The 22,243-nt window shown below is 57.7% G+C and overlaps 1 protein-coding gene across 6 annotated transcripts in view; it reads right to left on the bottom strand.

The window, feature by feature from the left end:
- Positions 1 to 112: 112 nt before the first annotated feature.
- The window catches only part of TPCN1 (two pore segment channel 1), a 63,346-nt gene continuing 41,215 nt past the window's right edge, over positions 113 to 22,243 (bottom strand). For 5 of the 6 annotated variants that reach the window (XM_047828855.1, XM_047828857.1, XM_047828853.1 and 2 more), the window contains 21 exons: positions 21,721 to 21,755; positions 21,180 to 21,238; positions 20,808 to 20,907; positions 18,776 to 18,892; positions 18,397 to 18,521; positions 17,504 to 17,552; positions 16,933 to 16,996; positions 15,705 to 15,749; positions 12,440 to 12,496; positions 12,305 to 12,358; positions 11,577 to 11,649; positions 10,552 to 10,659; positions 9,663 to 9,734; positions 9,019 to 9,108; positions 7,488 to 7,603; positions 6,676 to 6,722; positions 5,987 to 6,055; positions 5,728 to 5,812; positions 4,785 to 4,924; positions 4,584 to 4,664; positions 113 to 2,556 (listed from right to left, as the gene is read on the bottom strand). In XM_047828855.1, the coding sequence (XP_047684811.1) occupies positions 2,434 to 2,556; positions 4,584 to 4,664; positions 4,785 to 4,924; positions 5,728 to 5,812; positions 5,987 to 6,055; positions 6,676 to 6,722; positions 7,488 to 7,603; positions 9,019 to 9,108; positions 9,663 to 9,734; positions 10,552 to 10,659; positions 11,577 to 11,649; positions 12,305 to 12,358; positions 12,440 to 12,496; positions 15,705 to 15,749; positions 16,933 to 16,996; positions 17,504 to 17,552; positions 18,397 to 18,521; positions 18,776 to 18,892; positions 20,808 to 20,907; positions 21,180 to 21,238; positions 21,721 to 21,755 (1,709 nt within the window). In that variant the 3' untranslated portion in view covers positions 113 to 2,433. The remainder of the gene's footprint in view (positions 2,557 to 4,583; positions 4,665 to 4,784; positions 4,925 to 5,727; positions 5,813 to 5,986; positions 6,056 to 6,675; positions 6,723 to 7,487; positions 7,604 to 9,018; positions 9,109 to 9,662; positions 9,735 to 10,551; positions 10,660 to 11,576; positions 11,650 to 12,304; positions 12,359 to 12,439; positions 12,497 to 15,704; positions 15,750 to 16,932; positions 16,997 to 17,503; positions 17,553 to 18,396; positions 18,522 to 18,775; positions 18,893 to 20,807; positions 20,908 to 21,179; positions 21,239 to 21,720; positions 21,756 to 22,243) is intronic. The other variant, XM_047828854.1, reaches the window with a different exon arrangement.

Below are 22,243 nucleotides of genomic sequence, written 5' to 3'. Positions count from 1 at the left end.
GGGGCTGGGGTGGGCGGTCAGGGGCAACCATGGACGAGCCCCCCTCCTCTTTCCCCACAATACGGGAAGCCACGGGACGGCACCTGACGGAAGTCACGAGGCGGCAGCCACGTTTACAAAGCAGAGGCCTTTATTAATGTGCCAGAAACCCGGAGACACGGTGGGTTTTCTAGGTAACAAAACACCGATGTACAAAACCTTGCAGCGTCGCTCCCGCTATCCATACAAAATGATTGTCACATGGTGTGGAGTAAGGCTGGGTGGGGGGAGGGAAGCAAGGAGGAGGGACCAGATGGCGTCCCCCCAAAGCGGGGCAGGGCACAGTGCCATCGCGGCTGCTGGCAGGTTGCGGGACCCAGAGCGGGTTGGCGAGGCGGACCTCGGTTTCATTCAGCTATGACGTGGGAGGTGAGGGCATGTGAGCTGGATGATGTCCCAGGTCCCTCAGAGCTCACAGTCCTGGGTGACCCCCAGGGGCCAGCCGTCCTTAGCCTCAATGACAAGGGCGCCCACTGCCAACGGGAGTCTGGCCCGCGGCATCCATCCCATCCCCCACACCGGGGGCCTCAACGACCCTGGCGCCCCTCCCCGGTTCCCGGGGGGAAGGGACTAGAATGAGGGCCAGGCACTGAGGGCAGGGGACCTATCCTTTGTAAGCTGTCCCTCGACTCCTGCTTCCAAAATACCCATTTCAATACACAAATGCTAAAAGGCACCCAATTGTGCAAATAAATAAAGTTCCTTCTCTGGAGAGGGCAAAGGGTTACGGCCTGGTGCAGGGCTGCCTGGATTGGCTGGTGGCCCTCCAGAGCCGGAGAGGACGATGCCAGTCTCCTGATGCCCCATGGAGATCTCACTGGTTCATTGTTTCCCCAAAGGGCTGTGCTTTAAAAACAAAGCCCCCCCCCCCCCCCACGCCACCCCCCCAGGAGGGGCACAGCTGTGCAGCGTCATCAGGGCCGTCCTGAGAAGGCTTGGCCTTGCGGATGGCCGGGGAGAGACGGGGGGAAGGGGGCGAGCCAGTATGGCACCCCTGGGATCAGGCCGGGGACCTTCTGCCCACCCACCTTCCTAAGTTCTGGAAGGCAGTGGAGGCAGCTGGGAAGCCGGGGGAGGGGCAGGAAGCCCAGGCTGGGTCGGCAGCCCAGGAAAGCTGACCTTGGAGGTCCCTGTGCTCTGACCCCGCCTCTGCCGCGCCCACTGAAGCGGCCCCCCAACTGCCTTCTCTGCATTCGAGCACCGGTCCTGCCCCAGCCATGCCGACCTCAGCGAGCACTCCCACGAGACACAGGGGGGCTCGGTTAACGGAGCGCTCAACCCGACCTACTTGTGCACCACCCGCCCCCCGCCCCGCCCCCGTTCTGGCCTCGGTCCAGTCCACGGAGGTGACTGCTCAAGGCGCGGGGGGAGCGGTCCACGTGGACTGGCAGGGGCCCAGCCACAGGGCTGCTGTGGACGTCCCTGTAGGCCCCTTCCCAGCAGCAGAACCTAATGCACGATGTGAAGGGGCTGCCGCTGTACCCAAGATGTGTCTCTGCTTGAACGAGACGCTCGCAAGGAAAAGGGACTTGGTGGAGAAAGCCCATCTCGGGAACTGGTCCGGGGTGGTAGCCGTCAGCCTGGCCTCTTCTCGCTTTCCTCCCCCCGCCGGGCCGAGGTTCTCAAGGAGGCCATGTCAGGATTTGCAGCAACAAGGGTTAAACCGAAGGAAGCGTGGGATGTGGGAGAGAAGGCTTACAGAGCCAGGATGTGAAATTCGCACAATCTCGCGCTGCCCAGCGCCGGCTAATTGGGATCTGACCACACGGGTATAATCACACCCCTTGATTACTCTTCCCATTAGGACCTAGGCACTGCTCGCCCAAAGGAATGTTCTATTACATTATCATATATATAGAAATACTAACCCCGAGGATGTAGGTTCTTTCCATCCTAAGTGGTTTCGTCCCTAAAGCAGGGCACAGAAACCCTGTGACGCGGGCCACAGGGAAAGTTACTGGGGAAGCTGTCAGCTGGGACGTGAGTGTGAGAGCAGCATCGGGAAGACGGTCTGGCTCTGGCCTGGGGAGGGGCTGGCCCACTTTGAAGGCGAGCCCTGCAGAGATCGGCAGGATCTATCCAAGTGCTCTTCTTCTGAAGAGGCCTTCTGGAACTTTCCACATTAGGAAGAGCTCACGGTGGCCTGACCGCCCCCCAAACCAAAGTGACTTCTGGGGTTAAGGAAGACAGGGCAAGGTGGTTGCACAGCAAACCCCGTCTTGTCTTTTTCTCTTCCTATATATAAATATGTGCATATATATGGGTGTGTGTGCGTGCGCGCGTGTGCACGCACGCGTGCACACACACACACACCTTTTTTTTTTCTTCAATACATCGTAGTAAAATAATACTATTGTGTTATTGCATAGAAGGGATGGCTGCCGCAGGCTGGGGTTAGGTGATGGTCTGGGAGCGCTGGCGGCTGCCTGGGAGCTGCGGGGTGGAGGGGGCCTGGCGGCTGCCGCTGAGCTGTCGCCGCTGTTCCTCTTGCTTACGGGCATGTTCCTCGAACCACTCCTAGAGCAGAGCGCAGACAGGGCGCTGAGCCGGCTGCACTCCTCCCCGCCAGCCCTGCGCCCCCTCCCCCCCCACACACACCCCGGCACACAGTGGGCAACAGGGGCCTCAGGACGGAGGGGGCGGGGCTGCAAGTCACCCAACAGTGACCGCAGGGTCTCCTGAGCCCTGGACCTACTGGGAATCCGGAATATGGCCCAAACAGAAAAATTACACTGAAATCTTTCCCTATTGAGGCGCCTGGGTGGCTCAGTCGGTTTAGCGCCCGATTCTCGATTTCGGCTCAGGTCGTGATCTCGCAGTTCACGAGTTCGAGCCCCGCGTCGGGCTCTGCGTGGATGGTGTGGAGCCTGCTTGGGATTCTCTCTCTCCCTCCCTCTCAAAACAAAGAAAGACAGAAATCTTTCCCTTATTAATTAGAGGCTTGCACACCTCCTTGGAAACATTCTCCTTGGCATATATCAACTCTTTAAGAGAAGCCCAGGCAGTTAGTAATCATCCTCTGTGAACCCAATCTCTTGTCCTTCACAAAGGGATTCCCCGCTGTCGCCCCTTTTGGGCTTGGCAGGAACGGTGTCCTCGTGAAACACCTGACAAAAGCGAGGCTCAGAAGTTGCAGAAAAGCCAGGTGAACTGGGTGAAGCACCTCCCCTAACTCCCACGTTGCCTGCGTGCCCTCCAATAAGGCTGTGAAAGCATTTTGGGGAAAAAAAAAAAAATGCCACCTGCCTAAGACCGTTGTCACGTCACCCACGGTTTACAGGGATGGGTATTCAGGTAATCGAGGAATTAAAAAACCTCCCTTAACGTTTTCAAAGAGTCTGAATCACAGAACTTGATGGCGTAAAAAAAGACTGAGATGGGCTTTTTCTGTGGCCCAGCACTGGACGGGGGCGGGGGGGGAAACTGAGGCTGGGAGTGGACGGACGGGCAGAGGACAAAGGACAAGGCCTGCAGCTGAGCGCGTGCCCCCGTGAAGCCGTCTCCTCTGCTTTGGGCCGGAGATGGCCCCCCTTCCACAGGTGGGAACGGACCGGCACTCTCCCCCCGGGTTTCACGAAGCCAAAGCCCCTGCTGGTTTCGCGCCCCCGTGACTCCTGCTTCCTGAGCCGCCATGTGTCTGTTCGCCCCTGGCGTTTTCACAGAGAGCGAGGGACTCAGCTCTGGGGACTGCTGCCTCCCTGCCTTTTGGGTGTGGACACTGGTCATCACCGCCCCAGTGAAAACAGGATTTTCAGCTGCCGGAATGCCAGCAACGGCACCGTCACGCAAGCGGCACGGGAGACTCTCCCCCGAGCCCTGGGCCCCGGAGACCGAACAGAAGGCTTTATATATATATAAAACTTCTCCCTTCTCTTAAATGAGAACAAAAATAAGACCCCAAACGGACACCTGGGTGGCTCAGTCAGCTAAGCATCCAATGCTTGATTTCAGCTCAGGTCATGATCTTGTGGTTTATGGGTTCGAGCCTCGCGTCCGGTTCTGTGCTGAGTGTGGAGCCTGCTTGGGATTCTCACTCTCTGCCCCTCCCCTGCTTGTGCCCACTCTCTCTCCCTCTCTCTCAAAATAGATAAACATTACCAAAAAAACCAAAAACCAAAAACCCAAACAGCCAAAAGAGCCAAGAGACCCAAGGACACGGCAGAACCCGATGGACCTGAGGAGAGGCGCCCCGGCCTGCGCAGCACGGCCCCCGCACCCCCTCGTGCCCATCTGTCTCCCGCGGGACACGCTGCACCTGCGGTTCTGGCTCAGAGCGAGGAAGGGAGGTGACGTCCTGGTGGCCGTGCCGTAGGGAAACAGCACACCACAGCTGCTTGTGCTGGGGGAGGACTGAGGGCTCGCGGTTGAGCCCACATCCCGCCTGACCCCGAGTCCCAGACGCCACTGGCGGCGGCCCCAACGGGCGGCCCCGATCCCCCCCTTAGCCAGCGCCGCTCCACACTCGGGACGGGGCCGGGAGGCCCACCCCCAGGCAGGAGCCGGCCGGGGCGAGGCCGAGGCAGCGCGGGCAGGGGCGCTCCTACCTGTATCTCCTCTTGGTACATCTTTAGGCTCAGGTCGCTTTTGGTCCTCGATCTCCGCCCCAGAAACACCACGGAGTTTTGCTAAAGAAGGGCGGAGGCTTAGGGACTGCCCGAGCTGGCTGGAGGGGAGCACGGTGGGGGAGGGCCTACGCGAAGCTCAAACCCGCCCCCTCCGCTGGAAGCGGCCCTGAGGCTCCTCACCTCGTGTCTCTCCATCTGAGAGAGGACCTTCAGCAGCCGGCTGACATCCGAGGTGGCTCCTCGCACCTCCCGGTAGAGCTCCAGGACGGCAACCAGCTCCTCTTTGGAGATCTCCGTCTCCAGGGTGATGCCTCCGTCAACTGTGGGAGGGGAGCGGGCGCTGGGAAGGAGCCTGGGGCTCAGAGCCCCCCGTCTGCCTTGGTCCGCTTCAGCCATCCTCCCTGCTGCCCCGGGGAGGGGGGGGTCTCGAGGTTCCCTCTCTGAGCGAAACCGCACCCCCCACCGCCTGCCGCGTGGCACTCTCGTCCTGCCCCTTCCCTTCCCTTTGCTGCGGCTGGCAGGACGGCTGGTTGGGCCAGCACCTTCTAGGGGACAGAGGTTATGGCAGGGAGTCTGGGCAAACAGCAAATGATCCCGTGGCCTGAGGGGACAGCGATTTGGAGACGAGCAATCGGTATGTGGTGGCTCTGGGGGATGGGGCAAGAATGATCAGTACGCGTCAGCCCTGCACCCTGGAACAGGCGAGCCGGTGATCAGGGCTGCAAGCACCGAAGCTGCAGGAGGAGCCACCGGCGCGACATTTACGCCCCTCAAGTCTAGAACCACACTGTGGACGCAGGTGATAACAAAGAGGGTGACGAGTGTCTGGGAGGCGCAGGGAGGCGGGGCAGAGGGCGGCTGTGCTCGCAGGAAGCCTGTCCCTGCTGGGTGATTTTTCTAATCTCAGACACGTAACGTTTTTATTCTAAAAATGAGATCGAGGGCGTTCTTCGGTGGTGACGTGTGTGAAAATCAGCGTGAATGAGGGATGTCACAGGTCAGCCAGACAGGTATCAGCTGAGCTGCCAGAGGCCCGGACAAGCAGACAGCCAAGAAGCGGACAGTGGGGCAGCCAGCCGGGTGGGCAGCGGGGGCCGCGGGGGCCGCAGCTGCCCGCACAGACCTTCCGAGTCCTGGTTCTTGCGGCTGTAGTTCATTCGGAAGACGAAGGCCTCGAGGATGAAGGCCACGATGATCGTCATCACCACCTGGAGGGGGGCAGGGGGTGTGAGCTGCTGTGGGGCCTGCACTCAGCAGAGCCCGTCGATGCCCGTTGCCCGGCCGGGCCCCTCCTCCCCGGGCTGCCACCACCCTGCAGGGGCAGCCGGAGACTCAGAAGTGAAGGGCGCGGGGCGAAGGGCGTGCTGGGGCCGGGGACCTACCATGGTCACGATGTAGAAAGTCATGAAGTACAGGCGGCTCCAGTGGGAGGTCTGAGAGGTGACACCTTCCTGGGGACACGGGGAGGCAGCCAGTGAGCAGGCGCCTGGGCGGGGCCGGGTCGCCGTGTACCCGGGCCCCTCCGTGGTCCCCCACATGGCCGGCTCTACACAGACCCTGCCTGATTGGCCTTGGGTTGTGGGAGACACAGGAGGGGGACCTCACTGCCCGGGTCTCAGAACTCCTCTGTGCTGCATGAGGCCCGGATGCTCCCCAGGACCGCGGGGTTCAAGACTAACGCGGGCGGTCTGTGCTCTGAGAAGCAGTGGCACTCGGAAGGGTTTAGGGAATGGGAAACAAAAGCCAACCACCCTTGCCACACCACCCCTTGACCGAAGAGCCCCTGCCACAGTGGGGGGAGGACGGAAACCCACAGGCTAATGGGCATCTCCTGGCCGCCAGGGGCTGTATGGGGGCAGGGATGGAACCCATGTCTAGCAGATGCAGAGGGGTGGCTCCTGGGGCCCAGCCCCGACAGTGGGCTCTCGGCAGGACCCCAACCCTGTGTGACCCAGGACCCCATTGGGGAACACAAGAGCAACGCATCCCATCCAGGGCCGGGCAAGACCACAGGTGGTCTCAGAGGCTGGTGGGAAGATGCACCCCCCCAGGAGCTGACCGAGGTCCTTACCATGATGATGTACCAGTTGTTGACAACTGTGAGCTCGAACAAGGTCACTGCCAAAGGGAAGGGAGGAGGAGCAGTGTTTTGATCAGGCTCGCTTTTTCAAAGTCCGTCTCAGATGGCCTGTCTCCGCCTCTCCTGGGTACCGTGCACCTAACTGATGGCATCCCACCTGCCAGCTTGGGCTGTGAGTTCCAGAAGTGAGCGCCACCCCCCACCCCCCGACTCCCACCCCACAAGAAGCGCGGCAAACTTGGCCTGTCCCCAAAAGGGCGTGCCTCCTGCCTCAGCTGCCTGTGACCAACCAGGGCTGGGGGTGGATGGTGGGGAAAGAGCAGGCAGACCTTGCTCCGTAGAGATCTGGGATGCCCCGAGGGGCTCCCCTTCCTCTGGACCTATGCCCTGCTCCTGCCCCGGCCTCTCCACGGAACCCAGGAGCAGAGCTGTGTGGGCCTGAGCCTGGGTCAGTGCAGGCACCGTGGCAGGTTGGTGTGGCTGCGCCCCACCCTGCGGTGTGGGGTTGTGACGGGGGGGTGGGCTCCCCAGCATCGGGCTGTACCCCTTCCGGCAAAGCGCGGGGCTCTTCTGCTCCCAGGAGTGAGACCTGGCGGTGAGCGAGGGCTCGCGTCTGGCCTGGACTGCACCCCTGGGACCGGGCAAACCACAGGCTCCACTGAGGCTCGAGGGGACTCGGGAGAGTGTGGCAAACGGCTGGGGGAGGGGAGGCCTCAGACAGCTCTGCTCCGCCGTGTCTGGGGCCTGCGGTGACAGAGGCGGTGTGCCCCGGGGACTGTCCTGCTTGGGGCCCCTACACTCACCGAAGCTGTTCAGGATGTTGTCAAAGTTATTGAGATAATAGTAGCCTTCGTCCACAACAGTCCTGTTGCCCACGGTGTGATTGAGCCAGCGGTAGGCGTCGGCCACTGTGCTGGTACTGGCCAGGGAAGCAGAGGGAAAGTCACAGGGAAATGGGCCACCTCGACAGAGGACAAAAGTCCAAGGTCCGGGCAGGAAGCATCTGTCCCGGCCCAGCGCCCCGCATCCTCGCCCATGTTCCTGGCTCAAGGGAAGCCCTGGGCTCCTCTCACCTGTTGGGTGCTGGTGGGAACCCCTAGGCCTGCCCCCTGCTTTTCTGTGTCCACTTGGCATTTCTCTGCTACCAGCAGCCTTCTCCCTCCCAGCTACCGGAGGGTTCTGCCCAGGCTGGGATCTGCTCTAGAGCCTGTGTGCGGGGTAGTGCGCACGGAGCGGGAGCTCCTCGCCTGGCTGCAGTGCTCCGAAAGGTCGTCCCTGTCTGAGAGCTTATTCTCTGCCTTCCTTCCGGTGCTTTATGGCTGATCTGTTAACATTCATGCCAGAAATTCTACACCTCTGGTCCCGGGGCCCCCAGGGAACTTGTTCAGCAGGCAGTGCCCTGGTGACGGGGCACCATAAAGTTTGGGGCCCCGGGGTGCCTGGGTGGCTCAGTCGGTTGAGCGTCCGACTCTGGCTCACTCAGGTCACGATCTCACGGTCCGTGGGTTCAGGCCCCCCATCGGGCTCTGCACTGACAGCTCAGAGCCTGGAGCCTGCTTTGGATTCTGTGTCTCCCTCTCTCTCTGCCCCTCCCCTGCTCATGCTCTGTCTCTCTCTGTCTCAAAACTAAATAAAAACATTAAAAAAAAAAAAAAAAGTTTGGGCCCCCTGCTATCGGCCTCTGGTTCTGGGCTCAGCCTGACGCTCGGAAGGGCTACCGGCGTCTTAGGAAGGAGTTTGTGCTTGAGGCCTCCCGGGCCAAATTTTAAAGAGAACACTGCGAATCCAGAGTTAATGCTTTCAATGTGGTGGCTTGCAGAAAGGGAGAGGTCGTGGAGGCTGTGCGCTCCACCCCTGTCCCCAGAGGCCTTCCTGCGGGTGTCCACTTGTCTCATGCCAACAGGCCGCCGGAGATGACGTGTCTGCCCAGCCCCGCCCCGCCCCCAGACAAGTGGGAGGAAGCCACGGGACTCGGGCCCCAAGCCCCAGGCCGCTCCTGGTTCTGCGGCAGCCTGAAGACCACCTCAGCCCCAAGGGCGAGGTGACAGAGGCCTGCTTGGGGACAGGGACACCTGCTCAGATGTCACTGCTTCAGAGACAGCCCTCTCTGATCCCAGGTCCCTCACTTAGCTACTGCGCTGAGCTGAGCCAGTGAAAGCAAGGCCAAGGGATTCCCAGGCCTCGAAAGGGTGTCGCGGCTGGGAGAGGTGTGCCCGAGGCCCCTGAGCTGGGGGCGACCTGCTCAGTGGGGCTGGCTCGCCGCCCCCCCCCGGCCCCCGGCAGAGACACAGGCTCCCGGGGGGCGGGCAGGGCCGGGCCCCGCCGAGTACTCACTTGCAGCAGTTGGGGTAGAGGATGCCACAGAAGAATTCCATGCCCACGATGGCGAAGGAGTAGTAGAAGATGAGCAGGGTGAGGCCCAGGCTGGGGAGGAGGGTCAGAAGGGACAGGGCGACTTAGGGCCAGGCAGGAGAGCCCAGCGCCTCCGGCGGCCCCGGCGTCCTCAGACCCACTGAGCTGACTGACAGACAGGCATGCCCCTAGCCAGGTTTACCAGCTGGAAAGTGCCTGCAGGGAAGGGGCCTCGTGATTCAGGTCTGGGGTCAAAAACGGCTCGGATCAGGACTCTAGGAACAGATGCCCCTTCACCAGAGATTCACCCCTTACCTGTGAAGGTAGACTCACAGGTGACCCCTTACCTGTGAACGTAGACACAGGCGGTAAGTGAGTTGACAGCTCCCTGCCCTCCCTACTAGATATTTCAGACAGGTCAGAGGAGAGAAGTGGCGCCAGGGAGACGCGTGGTGGCCAACATCTCAGCTCCTTGGAGACCCGTCAGACTCTCCGCGTCAGTCCTTTCCGGGCCTTCCCCCCGCCCCGCCCGGCCCCCCCCCCCCCCCCCGACGGCCGCCCAGCCGCCCCCTCGGGGGCACAAGCCTCACGGCGCCTGGCCCTGGAGCCCAGAGGCGGGGCAGTACCTGGCCATGCGCGGCAGCAGCTCAAACATGGTGTCCAGCACGTTGCGGTACCTCTTCTTCAGCTTGAACAACCTGAGGGAGGAGAGCAGGTGGCGCTCAGGGGCCGGCACGGCCGCAGCCCCGCTCCTCGACCGGGGGCGCCTCCCTGTCCCAGGCCCGGTGGCCCTCGGGGCCCTGGGAAGGGGCAGCGGTGGGGCCGGGACACCAAGGCTGGATGGCCCTCCCCGGAGGGACCCGGAACCCGCCGTGTCCCCTCAGTCTCTCGCTAACGGCGATTTGCCGCGGTTTTCTTTTGGAACCAGGAGGCTCTGTGAGCGGCAAGGCCTGGCGAGGGACGGGGTGGCAAACCTCGGAAAGAAGGGACCGGAAGCCACGCCCACAGAGGAGCCTGGCGAGGGACCGGTCATCGGTAAAGGAAGGACGCCCTGCGTGGGGAGGACACGGACGTTCGCCACCACCCCCGGGGCATGGCCACAGGGTCTTCTAGAGACACTGCCCTGGCTGCCCCCACACCTCCACCTCTCCTCCCAGGAAGGCCATGTATGGGGTCGGGCCCCTCGCACCATCAGAGGCCATGGCCTTCTGGTTTATGAGTCTGAGCATGTCTGTTTCCGTGGCTACAGCAGATTTCACCGCAGGCCGGGTTCTCCCAAGCCGCGGGCCACATTTCTCCTCCACAGTCAGAGGCTACTGGTCTTGGTGACGGGAGGAGACGCGCAGGCCGCACATCCCCACAGGAAGGCGACAGGGGCCGGGTGCCGTCATAGGAGGGTGAGTCTCTGACACCAGGCTTGCGAACCTTCTGGCTCCTTCCGGCCACTTCCCAGATCCGTCCCAAGGCCTTCCCACCCTCCCCCTGCCCGCCTCTCCCCAGCCCCGGCCCTGTCACCTCAGCAGCTGGAGGGGACGCAGGACCACTATGAAATAAAAGGGCTCCATGTTGAAGGCCAGAGCCAGCAGTCCCAGGAAGGCAAACACGGTCACAGAGAAGTCGAACCTGGGAGGGAGAGGAAGCAGCCACGGGCCATTGGGCCTGTCCTGCCCGGAGCCTGCCTCCTTCCCACAACGCTCCCTTCCAAGGAGCCCACCCGCCAACCTCAGCAAGAGCAGAGGGTGCCCAGCAGGGGCCCGCAGCCGCACAGCTCAGGAAGCAGCTTTCTGCCGCCTGGGGGTGTCTGAGGCCGGCCTGGCCAGCCCTCCAGGCATAGCACATACAGCAGGGATCAGAAATGCCCAGAACCACCCCCTCTCCCCACCAAGGTCCTGCACCGGTCTAACACCGTACGTCGGGTTCTATGGGTGACCACTGACCCCGGTGAGGTTATGGAGGAAAAGGGCGCGATTCCCGCCTAGAGCCCAGCCAGCCCTGCCCCAGACAGGGCCTCTGTCCTCTGTACACGTGTGTTAAGGCCCTGAAAACAGCATGGTGCACACGCTACCACTGTTCCTCCTCGACTCCTCTGTTTGTCAAGACTGAGACCTTGTGAGGATAGCCTGATATCATGGGCGAGTCAACTTAAGTGGGCGGGAGGTGGCCTCTGAGGTCTCCCTGGGGACAGGGACAAGGGCCACTCGGGTCTCGTCGCCACCCCCAACCGGCTGCTGCCGGTATCGTGGTTTCCCTGGGGGAGGCAGGAGCTTCGTCGTCAGGGGTGGGTGTAGGGGCCGAATGACTCAGGAAGAGCCAGCCCAAGGCCCCTTAAGACACCACGTCCCGGAGGAACGGGCCAAGGGACCTGAGAGAGTAAGACAAGAGCCTGACCCTGGCGTGTCCCAGAGCCACAGACGGAGCTCAAAGGCCTCGTCCTGTCCCCGCCCCCTCCTCCTGCCACCGCAGAAAGGTGTGCTGCGGGTGTGTGGGGAGAGGGCCTCTCTCGGTCGCAGACGTGGGGAAGACACACACTCTGCACTCACAGATTCCACCCGGAGGACAGGTACTCAACGGGGCCCAGGCCAGCAACCTTCAGGAACAGCTCCACCCCGTAGACTGGGAACAGAAGGAGGCAGTTAGCAGCGGCCGGACCACAGCCTCTCCCACACCTGCCTTGGCTCCGTCCCCCCCTCTGAGGCCCTTCGGAGGTCTCCAGCCTCTGCGACAGGCCATGTCACACCCACACCGCCCCTCCCCCCGGGAGAGGCCCGGCCCAGAGGCTGGTCAACTGGGGCCACTTCCAGCCAACCCCCAGAATGGGGCAGGTGAATGGGGCAGGGCGGTGCAGTGCGCTCAGGGACGTTCAGGCGAAAGAGGAGGAGGGAGAATGTCAGGCGGGGGCGGGGGGGGGGGGGCACCAGGTGGACAAAACAACCTTGGCAGAGGCCCCGGGTAAGAAGGGGCCCCGGGCACGGGGGGGGGGCCGGGGAGTGGGTCGCTGTTCCGGGGGGGGGCCACAGCCGGGGCGAGGGCGGAAGCTGAGCGGGCCCCGGGTGGCCAGGCAGTGTGAGTCACGCCCAGGATGGGGACGGGATCCAGAGGGCGGCGGAGAAGCGCAAAAGAGCTTTGGACGGGGGTGGAACGGGATCAGACTCAACTCCTGCTCCATTCTCCCCAAGCTTCCCTGTTTTCAAGGAGAGCCGCGAGGTCCCAAAGCAAATGAGGGTCCTCCCAGCCCGGCCGTTCGGCAAAGCCACCGCCAGAAACCTACTCGTCAGGAAGACGACGTAACTCCAGGGCACATGCTTGGAGAAGAAGTTCCCACCTGTAAGACAGGAGGCGGGAGCTCAAGCTCAAAGGCACCAGGTGCGCCCACCAGAGGGCCAGTCGCTCAGCCAGGGCTCACCTTTCAGCGTGAAGGTCTCCACGAGGATCCACACCCCGTTGACGGCCACCACCAAGTCTGTAAACAGACAGGCTCGTGACAGACAGAGGAAGCACAGGCGGGTGTACGAATCTCTAGCTCACAGCCGCAGCCCCCCCACCCAGGCCACGTTCCCTGGCAGCCCCGGGGGCGACGCCCCACAAGCCCATGTGACAGGGGCTTCTCTCCGCTTCGTGCTTTTACCACATGAGCTACACCAGCCAGGGGTTTTGCGCAGGAAATAGCTATGGATTCCTAAAAACACCCTCGAGGTCACTGCTGTTGCCAAGTCCGTGTAAGAGGTGTTTGAGTATTAAAATGTTTGCTCTTCCCTAGATTTTAAGAATGGCTCCGTGAGGGGCACCTGGGGGAGTCCAGTCGATTAAGCGTCCAACTTCGGCTCAGGTCAGGATCTCACGGTTCGTGGGTTCGAGCCCCGCAGGGGGCTCTGTGCTGACTGCTCGAAGCCTGGAGCCTGCTTCGGATTCTGGGTCTCCCTCTCTCTCTGCCCCTTCCCCACTCATTCTCTGTCTCTCCCTCTCAAAAACAGACATTAAAAAAATTTTAAATAAAAGAAAGGATGGGGCGCCTGGGTGGCTCAGTTGGTTAAGCGTCCGACTTCGGCTCAGGTCAGGATCTCACGGTTCGTGGGTTCGAGCCCCGCGTCGGGCTCTGTGCTGACAGTTTGGAGCCTGGAGCCTGCTTCGGATTCTGTGTCTCCCTCTCTCTCTGACCCTCCCCCATTCATGCTGTCTCTCTCTGTCTCAAAAATAAACACTAAAAAAATTTTTTTTAATTAAAAAAAAATAAAAAAGAAAAGAAAGGCTACAGGAACCAGTTAGCAAAATTACGCGTTCATTTGATCTTTCACATAGCAATCCCACTTCAAGGGATCCACTCTAGCGAGACACTAGTGAGACCCAAAACAATGTTACCGCAAGCCATTTGCGGGAGAGCTATCTGTGAGGGCAAAAGTCTAGAAATGACCTAAATGACCAACAGGGGACTGGTGGGATCAACTATGACGTGTTCGTGAAATGGTGAAGTAGCAACTCTAAAAAGAAACGAGGAACGTCTCTATATATTACAATGGGAAGCAGTCTCCCGAATATATTTTTAAAAAAGCCGAAAAGGTGGGGAAGAAAGTGTATCAAGTATGTGACTGTTTATTTAAGACACGGGGAGAGGCACGTATATGCATCTACTTAGAGTTCTTAAAAACTGGAAGAATAAACCAAAATAAAAGTTACCCATTTGAGGGGGGGGGGGTTTGGCAGGATATAAATGAGACGTCCTTAAATATACTTTGTTTCATAGGTCCGACTTGGAACCACATAGATATTTTACCTAAGTATAAAACAAAAGTAAGTTTTATTTTTTTTTTTTTTTTATTTTTTTTTTATTTTTTCAACGTTTATTTATTTTTGGGACAGAGAGAGACAGAGCATGAACGGGCAAGGGGCAGAGAGAGAGGGAGACACAGAATCGGAAACAGGCTCCAGGCTCTGAACCATCAGCCCAGAGCCCGACGCGGGGCTCGAACTCACGGACCGCGAGATCGTGACCTGGCTGAAGTCGGACGCTTAACCGACTGCGCCACCCAGGCGCCCCATTTTTTTTTTTTTAAAAAAGCAATCCTTGAAAATGAAAAATAAAACGAAATAAAGAAACCTAAATGTGTCTCCAGTTGGTAACATACCCACATGGGCGGGGGCGGGGAACTACTGTGACCTTGACGCACAATAATCTGAATGTCTATCCCTAGAGTAGTATACTAGGGTCTGTGTTGTTGGGACAGTGTTGATATCATTTTCTGGAGATGGTTATGAGTCTACCGTGGGGTACAGCAAGTGAGTAATTGTGTGAATGGTGCTGGGAAGCAAGATTTTAAGACTGGAAATCTGGATTTGAAAGAATGAGTTAGTTAAGTAAAAACACGGTAGTCCTGAATTTGAATTAGAAATGTCAGGGGGAGCCTGGGTGGCTCAGTCCGTTAAGTGTCCGACTCCAGCCCAGGTCATGATCTCACGGCTTGTGGGTTCAAGCCCCGCATCGGGCTCTGTGCTGACAGCTCAGAGTCCGGAGCCTGCTTCAGATCCTGTGTCTCCCTCTCTCTCTGCCCCTCCCTCACTCGTGCTCTGTCTCTCTCTTTCAAAAAAATAAACATTAAAAAATAATTTAATATGGAGAACAAACTGAGTGTTACTGGAGGGGTTGTGGGAGGGGGGATGGGCTAAATGGGTCAGGGGCATTAAGGAATCTACTCCTGAAATCATTGTTACACTATATGCTAACTCATTTGGATGTAAATTTTAAAAAATAAAAAAATTAATATTAAAAAGTTAAAAAGTTAAAAAAGAAAGAAAGAAAGAAAGAAAGAAAGAAAGAAAGAAAGATGTCAGGAGAAACTCCGGAACTCCGGATACGGTTTATCTTCAAAGACAAAATCCCACCTCTGTCCATGGAAAGGCCTAGAAATAATAACCAACTCCAAGCAGTGAGCACTTCTAGCATTTCAAACTGTGGTCTCTAAACACCCTTTCCCGCTAAATGGAACCAGAGCTCCTTAGAAAGTCTCAGTTCAAGCAAATCTCCCAACTAGTACTGCCTGAGAGAACTTCCTGTGACAACAGAAATTCCCTTCTCTGTGCTAATTGGTAGTCATTAGCTGTATGTGGTGCTGAGCACTTGAAATGTGGCTACCGTGGCTGGGGAACTGAATTTTTCATTTTAGTTGCTTAAATATAAATAGCCACACATGGCTAGTTGCCACCACATTGGACAACACAAATCTAGAAATAGTTACAGGAACCAAGCAACGGGGGGAGTACACAAAAAGAAGACCGAAGGCCAAACAATCCTGTCTCTTCAACTAAATGTCGCAAGAGGGAAAAAGGGGATGGAAGAGAAACCTACAGACTGAGACAGACTTAAGTGGCAGAGCCACTGACCACATCCTGTGGTTCTGAAATCTGTGTCCGAAATCTCCAGGTCTGGGGAGGGGTCGAAGAGCCACAGTGAGGGTACGGACGGACAGAAAGACTGGCCGTGGGGGACCGCTGTTGAAGCCAGGTGACCGTGGATGCTCACGGTGACCGTCATCTCCCCACTTTTATACACGCTTGGAATTTGCTATAATAAAAAGTCAACAACATGGCTGCAGGGCTAATCTCTTGCCTCTCCACCTTCTGGAACAGTGAAAGACTCAGGCAGGAAGGGACCCGGAGCTGTGGTATTTCACACTTACACATGAAATACTGGAAGGCCTTGGACTTCACAAGGATATTAATTCCTATTTGAAGAGAATAAATGTTAATAGCGAAATCTTCACGTCCAAGTACACCTTCCCCTACCGCACACTTCACACACGTGAGCAACCAGGGTGTTTAGGCCCAGGGGTGAGGAAGGAACGGTGTGCCGTCAGAGTGACCCCACGCTAGTGCTCAGGCAAGACCACACCGACAACAGCTGCTCTGGGGGGAGCCTGGGCAACCCGGAGCCAGGACGGAGCCTTCACTGCTGCTGGCCTTGACCCCGGACCATTTATTCATCCACTTGAGTGGCTATCATCCCACGGGATGGAAAACCCTCTACAGGATATGGGATAACAGCTGTGCCCCAAGCCCTAGCTGTGGGAGAAGTCACAGAATAGAACATGCCCTCTTTGCTCTCATTCATAATGGCCCATACCCAGGCCTCAGCCTTTCTGCACGAGAAATGCCCCGTGAGCTAACTGGATCTTTGCAAGTGGCACTCAACTAAGGGGCAACAATAATATGGGCGCTTTGATGTTAAAATTTTGAATTTTAGGCTACGCAAGCATGATGTAAGGGATCACATACGCCAGCTACGTATCCTGTGAGGAGGATGGTCAGAATACATTATTTGGTAAAAAGGCAGGGTTGGGAACCGAGTCTATAATGTAACCCTACTCCCTTTTAAAAAGTACACAGAGGGGCGCCTGGGTGGCTCAGGCGGTTACATGTCCAACTTCGGCTCAGGTCATGATCTCACAGGTTCATGAGTTCGAGCCCCGCACTGGGCTCTGTGCTGACAGTGCACAGCCTGCTTGGGATTCTCTCTCCCTTTCTCTCTGCCCCTTTCCCCACGGGCGCTCCCTCAATCTCAAAATAACTAAATAAAAACATCTTTTTTAAAAAGTGCACAGAAAAATAACCAAACACAGAAGGAAACACATCAGAAAATGAACAGTGGTTACCTCTAGGTGGAACCTTCTTCAGTGACTATTCCACAAAGGTCTTTTGGTCTGGTTTTTAAGCTACTGATTTCCTTCCTAGTCCAACACTTATTTGCCTGCTGGGGTAGCCACACTGTCTCTTGTACACACACACACATTCAGACGCGTACGCACACACATACAGCTTATGAATATGCTCTTAAGGTGCTCATCTGTGGTCTCTGGAAACCTCCATCTGTCCCTAGCTGCCGAGATGTCACATTCAGGCCAACCCTACCTTTGAAGATGAGGAACGCTGTCCTGGGAAGCTCATCAAACCAATGTTCCCTGTTTCTCTTTGCCTGGCCAGGAGACAGGGCCATGGAGAGAGGGTGTTAGGACCGGCGACCAGAACCCAGCCCTGGGGGACCAGGACGCCGCTTTCCTTCCCTGCTTCCCCAGCTAACTTGGGGAAGAACGAAAACACTCGGGGATCTAAATGACAACAAAGACAGCCAGTTTACTGAGCATTTAAATGGAACCATGCATGTGCCTTCCTTTTATATGATGCTGGAAATAACTGCAGGGATCATCGTTATCCCATTTCCCAGGTGGGACAAGGCTTGAAAAGGTTCCAACGCTTGCCGGATGTCACACAGTAACTAATGCGGTCTACCTGAGATTCAGTGCTCTTAATCGGGAGGCTACAGGGCAAGTGTAAGGGCACACGGATGGCCACCTGTAGCCCTGCAGTTGGGGGGTGGGGAGGCAGGCCGAGAGCCGAGCTGCTCCAGCGGGAAGGAGTCAGGCCGCCAGTGTGCAATCAGCCCCGCTCCCTCTCTGGTCTTCTGTCTCGTACGAACACTCACCTTCCACTTCAAGGCAGCAACCTCGTAGATATCATAAAAGTCCTTCAGGCTGTTGTAAGCCACGTGGAAAAGTAAAAAAAAAAAAAAAAAAAAAAATTCAGAACCCACTGCCACTGAGTTTCAGGACTCCCTCGTCCACCCGTGGTCACCTTTAAAGGGGCGGGGACACCTGCGACCTTCAGCACCTCAGTGCCCCAGGGACCCTTACCTGCAGGCAGCTGATTTCCTTCCTCTGGGTGCCATGCCCACTGAATCCGCTTGGTCTATACTGACTACTGATGGCTTTAGTCACTAGGATTCTTAGATAGCCAGGGACAGAGCCTCCTCTGGCGGAGGACTGAATGCAACAGCTGGGACTGCGTTCAGCCCAGAGCTCAGCCGCTCGCGTTTCTACAGCTGGCCCGCTTCCTTCCCCGGAAACAAGGGTTCGGATCATCAGCATTCTGGAAGACCAGGACTGCCCACACACATCTCAGGGCCAGTTCTGGAGGTTCTGCCAGGAACTGTGGTCAGAGGGCGTGTTGTGTGTGTGTGTGTGTGTGTGTGTGTGTGTGTGTGTGTATGCGTGCTCGCCTGGCTCTGTGGCTCCGCTCGAATGGGATTACCCCACCTCACTCAGGACTCGAGAGTGAGTGGCAGAGCCGGACCATTTCACGAGACGATACACTCCTTTTTTGTCACGCCAGCTGGAACTGGGTTCGGGTTGGACTGCCGTTACTTGTGAAAAGAAACCGGAGGAACGATGCCATCTACGTGTGTAAGAATCTCTGTGGAGAAAACTAGTCTCTAAGAAGCTTCTTTGCCCACCCACCTCCTGGGGCCCTTGCCTGCCCCAGCTCCCTCGTGTGAACACCTTGTCCAGACACTCCGCCCCACCTGGCGTCCACTCTTACCTGAGCAGAGATGTGTTGCTCTGATTCAGGGCCTTGAAAGTCAGATAGCGCTCCCTGGCACTCATCCGGGGCCTGTAGAAGCGCATCAGGCCTTCAAATTGCCTGTAGGAGACGCCGGCGGGCCTCTGCAGGGAGAGGACAGAGGGCCATGAGAACACGGGGAAACACAGAGCCCAGACTGCCCTTCCCTTGGGGGCAGCCACTCCGGACGCCCAGGACAACGAGGGATCCCAGGGCATCTGGCTCTTTCGTGTTTTCCCAGGGGCAGAACTCTTGGTTTCTAAAGCTGCCGGCCCGGCCGTGCTTAGGCGCTACTCTGGGCCAGCGAGAGAGAACAGGGACTGGTCCCCTCCCCGGCCCCACCCCCACTCCTCCGTACCCGTTGGCTGACGAGCAGGCGGTAGGCATGCTGGATGGCGGTTCGCTTATGCAGCAGCAGAGACTTGAACTTGCGTTTCTCAATGTCATTGAAGGTGTCGAACACCACGGCCAGAAGCTGTGAGGGAAGAACACAGGACCTGGCTCCCCTGCGTGGCGGGGCCTGAAGGAGTCGGGGAGTTCGTCCTCTGCCTCCAGAGGGTGCTCTCCCAGCCACCCCAGAAGGGGGGCTTGAGAGGACCCTCCCACCTGCCCCTCGGGGATACGGGAAGTTAGTCTCCAGGCGTCTGCAGAGGAATTCACCCGCGGCCACTTGTAAGTCTCCTCTCTCGGGATACGCGAAGACGTCATTGTATTTCCCCTGGTCGCCTCTCTCCACCTAAGCCCACGCCTGGCTAGGCAGTGTTCTAAGGGAAAACGGCTAGAGAAGCGCCCTGGATTCTATACCCAGCCTGATGGCCGGGGAGCCGCTGTCCACCCCAACCTCGGAGCCAAGAAGGAGCATCACGGCACAGGACGGTCCTCCCTCGCCCCCTTGCTCCCTCCCAGTCCCGGTGAGTCACAGCTTCGTGCACAGCCCCAGAAATCCGGGCAGTGAGGTGGCCTGCCCTCCAGGGCACAACAGTGCCGGGCTGCCCAATTCCAGGACTGGAATATTTACGACACAGTCTGTGTCGGGAGGGCGGGATCAGATCTGAAAGAAAGCTTTTTTGGAAACGCTTTCTTTTTCTCTCGAAAATATCTTGAGGGACACTCCCTGGTCTTTTCCATCCCTTCAAATTGGTCCCCCATTTTTTCCTCCTTTAGATCGAGGGAGGGGCAGCAAACTTTTCCTGGAGAGGGACATATAGCAAATGTTCTAGGCTCTGAAGGCCAGATGGTGTCTGTTGAAAGTACTCAACCCTGTAGCCGTGGCATGAAATCAGCCGCAGGTGATGCGCAAACAAATGGACATGGCTGTGCGCCAATAAAACTTTATTTATAGAAATCGGTGGTGGGCTGGCTTTGGCCAGCAGGCTGCAGTTTGCTGACCTGTGCCCTAGATTCTCACAGCTCGAAATATATTACAAATGAAAACAAGTCAGTTACACAGAATATCTTTTTATGATTCTAAACCGACAACAGGATATAAGAACTATACCACATATAAAGATAGATAGGATTTCAAGTTTTTAGGAGACTTCCTAAGTCTGCCCCAGGGGAGGTGCTCTCCATTTCTACCCTGGGCCGGCGGAGGAATGCTCTTCAGAAGTATACAAATAAATACAAGCTTTGATAAAAGCCTCTGCCGACAGTCTGGCATTGACGTGTGGTCTCGACACGGACCTAATGGCCTCATCCTAGGGGCCATCTGCTGATGGGAAGAGGCTTTCTGGTGGCCAGCTGGGCCTCCGCAAACACCTCCAAAGTTCCCAGGGTGCGCGGGGACTTGACGTTCTCCTTAGCAGAATGCGTCCTGGATTGCTTTGCTAATGGTTCCCGATCAATGGGGTGGAAACAGACACGTGGGTGCAGTCAGAGGGAGCGGTTAAGGGCAGATCTCTGGGATCGGACCAGCTCACCTGGCCACCCCGAGCTGTGCAGCTGTGAGCAAGTTGCTTTGTCAGTCTGGCCCTCAGTTTCCTCAGTTACAAGCTGAGGATCATAACAGAGCCTCCAGAAGTTTTGTGGAAAATCATTTCATCCTCACGTACGGAGCACTCTGCCCGGTGCCTGGCAAAGGCTTCGTTGGTGCCAGCTTTTAGAGTTGTTGTGACACACATTTGCTGGAGAACGAACGGCCCCAGGGCACCCTGACCTAAGGGCTAGCTCCAGGCCTAAGAGCCGCGGCAGTATCATCCCAGGGGTACCCACCGGGAACCAGCTGAACTCAAGTCCCGCCAGGGCATCTGCCACCACACCACACTTGACCACAGCCTGGGACCCCATCCCGGATGGAGGCCAACAGCGGGCCGGACTTCCCCATTCCCGCGGTGCCCGGCGCTGTGCCCGCTGGGACGGCTGCTCCGGTAGCGCGACGCACGCTCACTCACCAGGTTCATGATGAAGTACAGCTCGATGGAGAGGTAGACGATGAAGAAGACACAGGACCAGGGGTTCCGGGAGTAGGAGGGCATCATCACATCTGGGAAACTGGATTTGCAGAGCATCACCGCAGGGCCCCAAGGCTGCCTTCTCCCTTTCTCCATCCTCACGGAGGACATCTCTCCTTTCTGCCTTGCCAGCCCCACCCCCACCTGCCCCTCCTCTCGTCCATGTCCACGAGCTTTGAGCTCATTGGGCCACCCCCATCCCTCACAGTGTCCCGAGCACCTGTCTGCCCTCAGGTGTGGGATATTCTTGCTGAAAAGAGAAGACCCTGGGGCACCAGCAGAGGGCCCAAGCCAACGCAGAGCCAGACTCACTTGGCTGTGGTCAGAAGGACAAAGAGACTGACGATGCTGTTCTCCAGGGTGCTGAAGTACTGGAGGGAAAGAAGGCAGGCTGTGATGGGCCACCTGGAGTGCCCGCCCTTCCCTTCCCCTCCCCTCGCCATCCACTCTCCCTCCTCCCAAGGAGTCCTAACGGATGGCAGCGGGGGTGAGCGAATGCGGAGTCCAGCCGCCTCTAGCCTTCTCGAACTCTGCGCTTCTGGCAGAAGCAGACAACCGGCGGGACTGTTTTCCTAGAGAATCCCATGTCTGCGCCATCCGTTTGGCGCCCCTCCACTGTCCCTTCACCAAATCTGTTCCAGATCTGATCCTGGAAGCCTGCCTCTCAAGGCAGGCAAAGGGGATTCCCTTTCAGTGCTTAAGGAAGGGACCAGCTCAAGTGTCGTCCCTCAAGGAGCCGTAAGCCGTGCTGAGAAACCTTCCTCATGTGGCCGGGGCGTCCGGCCGGCCCCCTTGTCTGCGGGGATAGGCCCCAAATAGAAGAAGAAACAGGATAAACATGGTGACTACTTACGGGGTCCGAAGGATTAGAGGAGAACAAGTAGAAACCTACACGGGGGCAGAAAACACACAGATAAAAAGGGTTAGAGCAGAGGTCCCAAACCTGACATCAAAGGACTGCACAAATAAATGTAAACGAGTGCTGGGGGCAGAGGGAAAGCATCAGGGAGTGGTGGGGACAGCAGCACTCTGGAGAACACGCGCTCTGTCCAAAGGAGCAGGTGTGATACGTGGCCCAAGAATCAAGTCTGCTGTTTAAAGAGGCTGGATGGGGGCGCCTGGGTGGCTCAGTCGGTTGAGCGTCTGACTTTGGCTCAGGTCACGATCTCACGGCTTGTGAGTTTGAGCCCCGCGTCGGGCTCTGGGCTGACAGCTCGGAGCCTGGAGCCTGCTCTGGATTCTGTGTCTCCCTCTCTCTGCCCCTCCCCTGCTTGCACTCTGTCTCTCTCTCCCTCAAGATAAATAAACATTAAAAAAAATTTTTTTTAATAAATAAATAACCTTAAAAAAAAAAAGACTGGACGTCCAGCATGTTG

This window comes from Prionailurus viverrinus, chromosome D3 (assembly GCF_022837055.1).
Source record: "Prionailurus viverrinus isolate Anna chromosome D3, UM_Priviv_1.0, whole genome shotgun sequence".
NCBI classification, from domain to species: Eukaryota; Metazoa; Chordata; class Mammalia; order Carnivora; family Felidae; genus Prionailurus; species Prionailurus viverrinus.
This window is presented reverse-complemented; position numbering and strand designations above follow the sequence as displayed.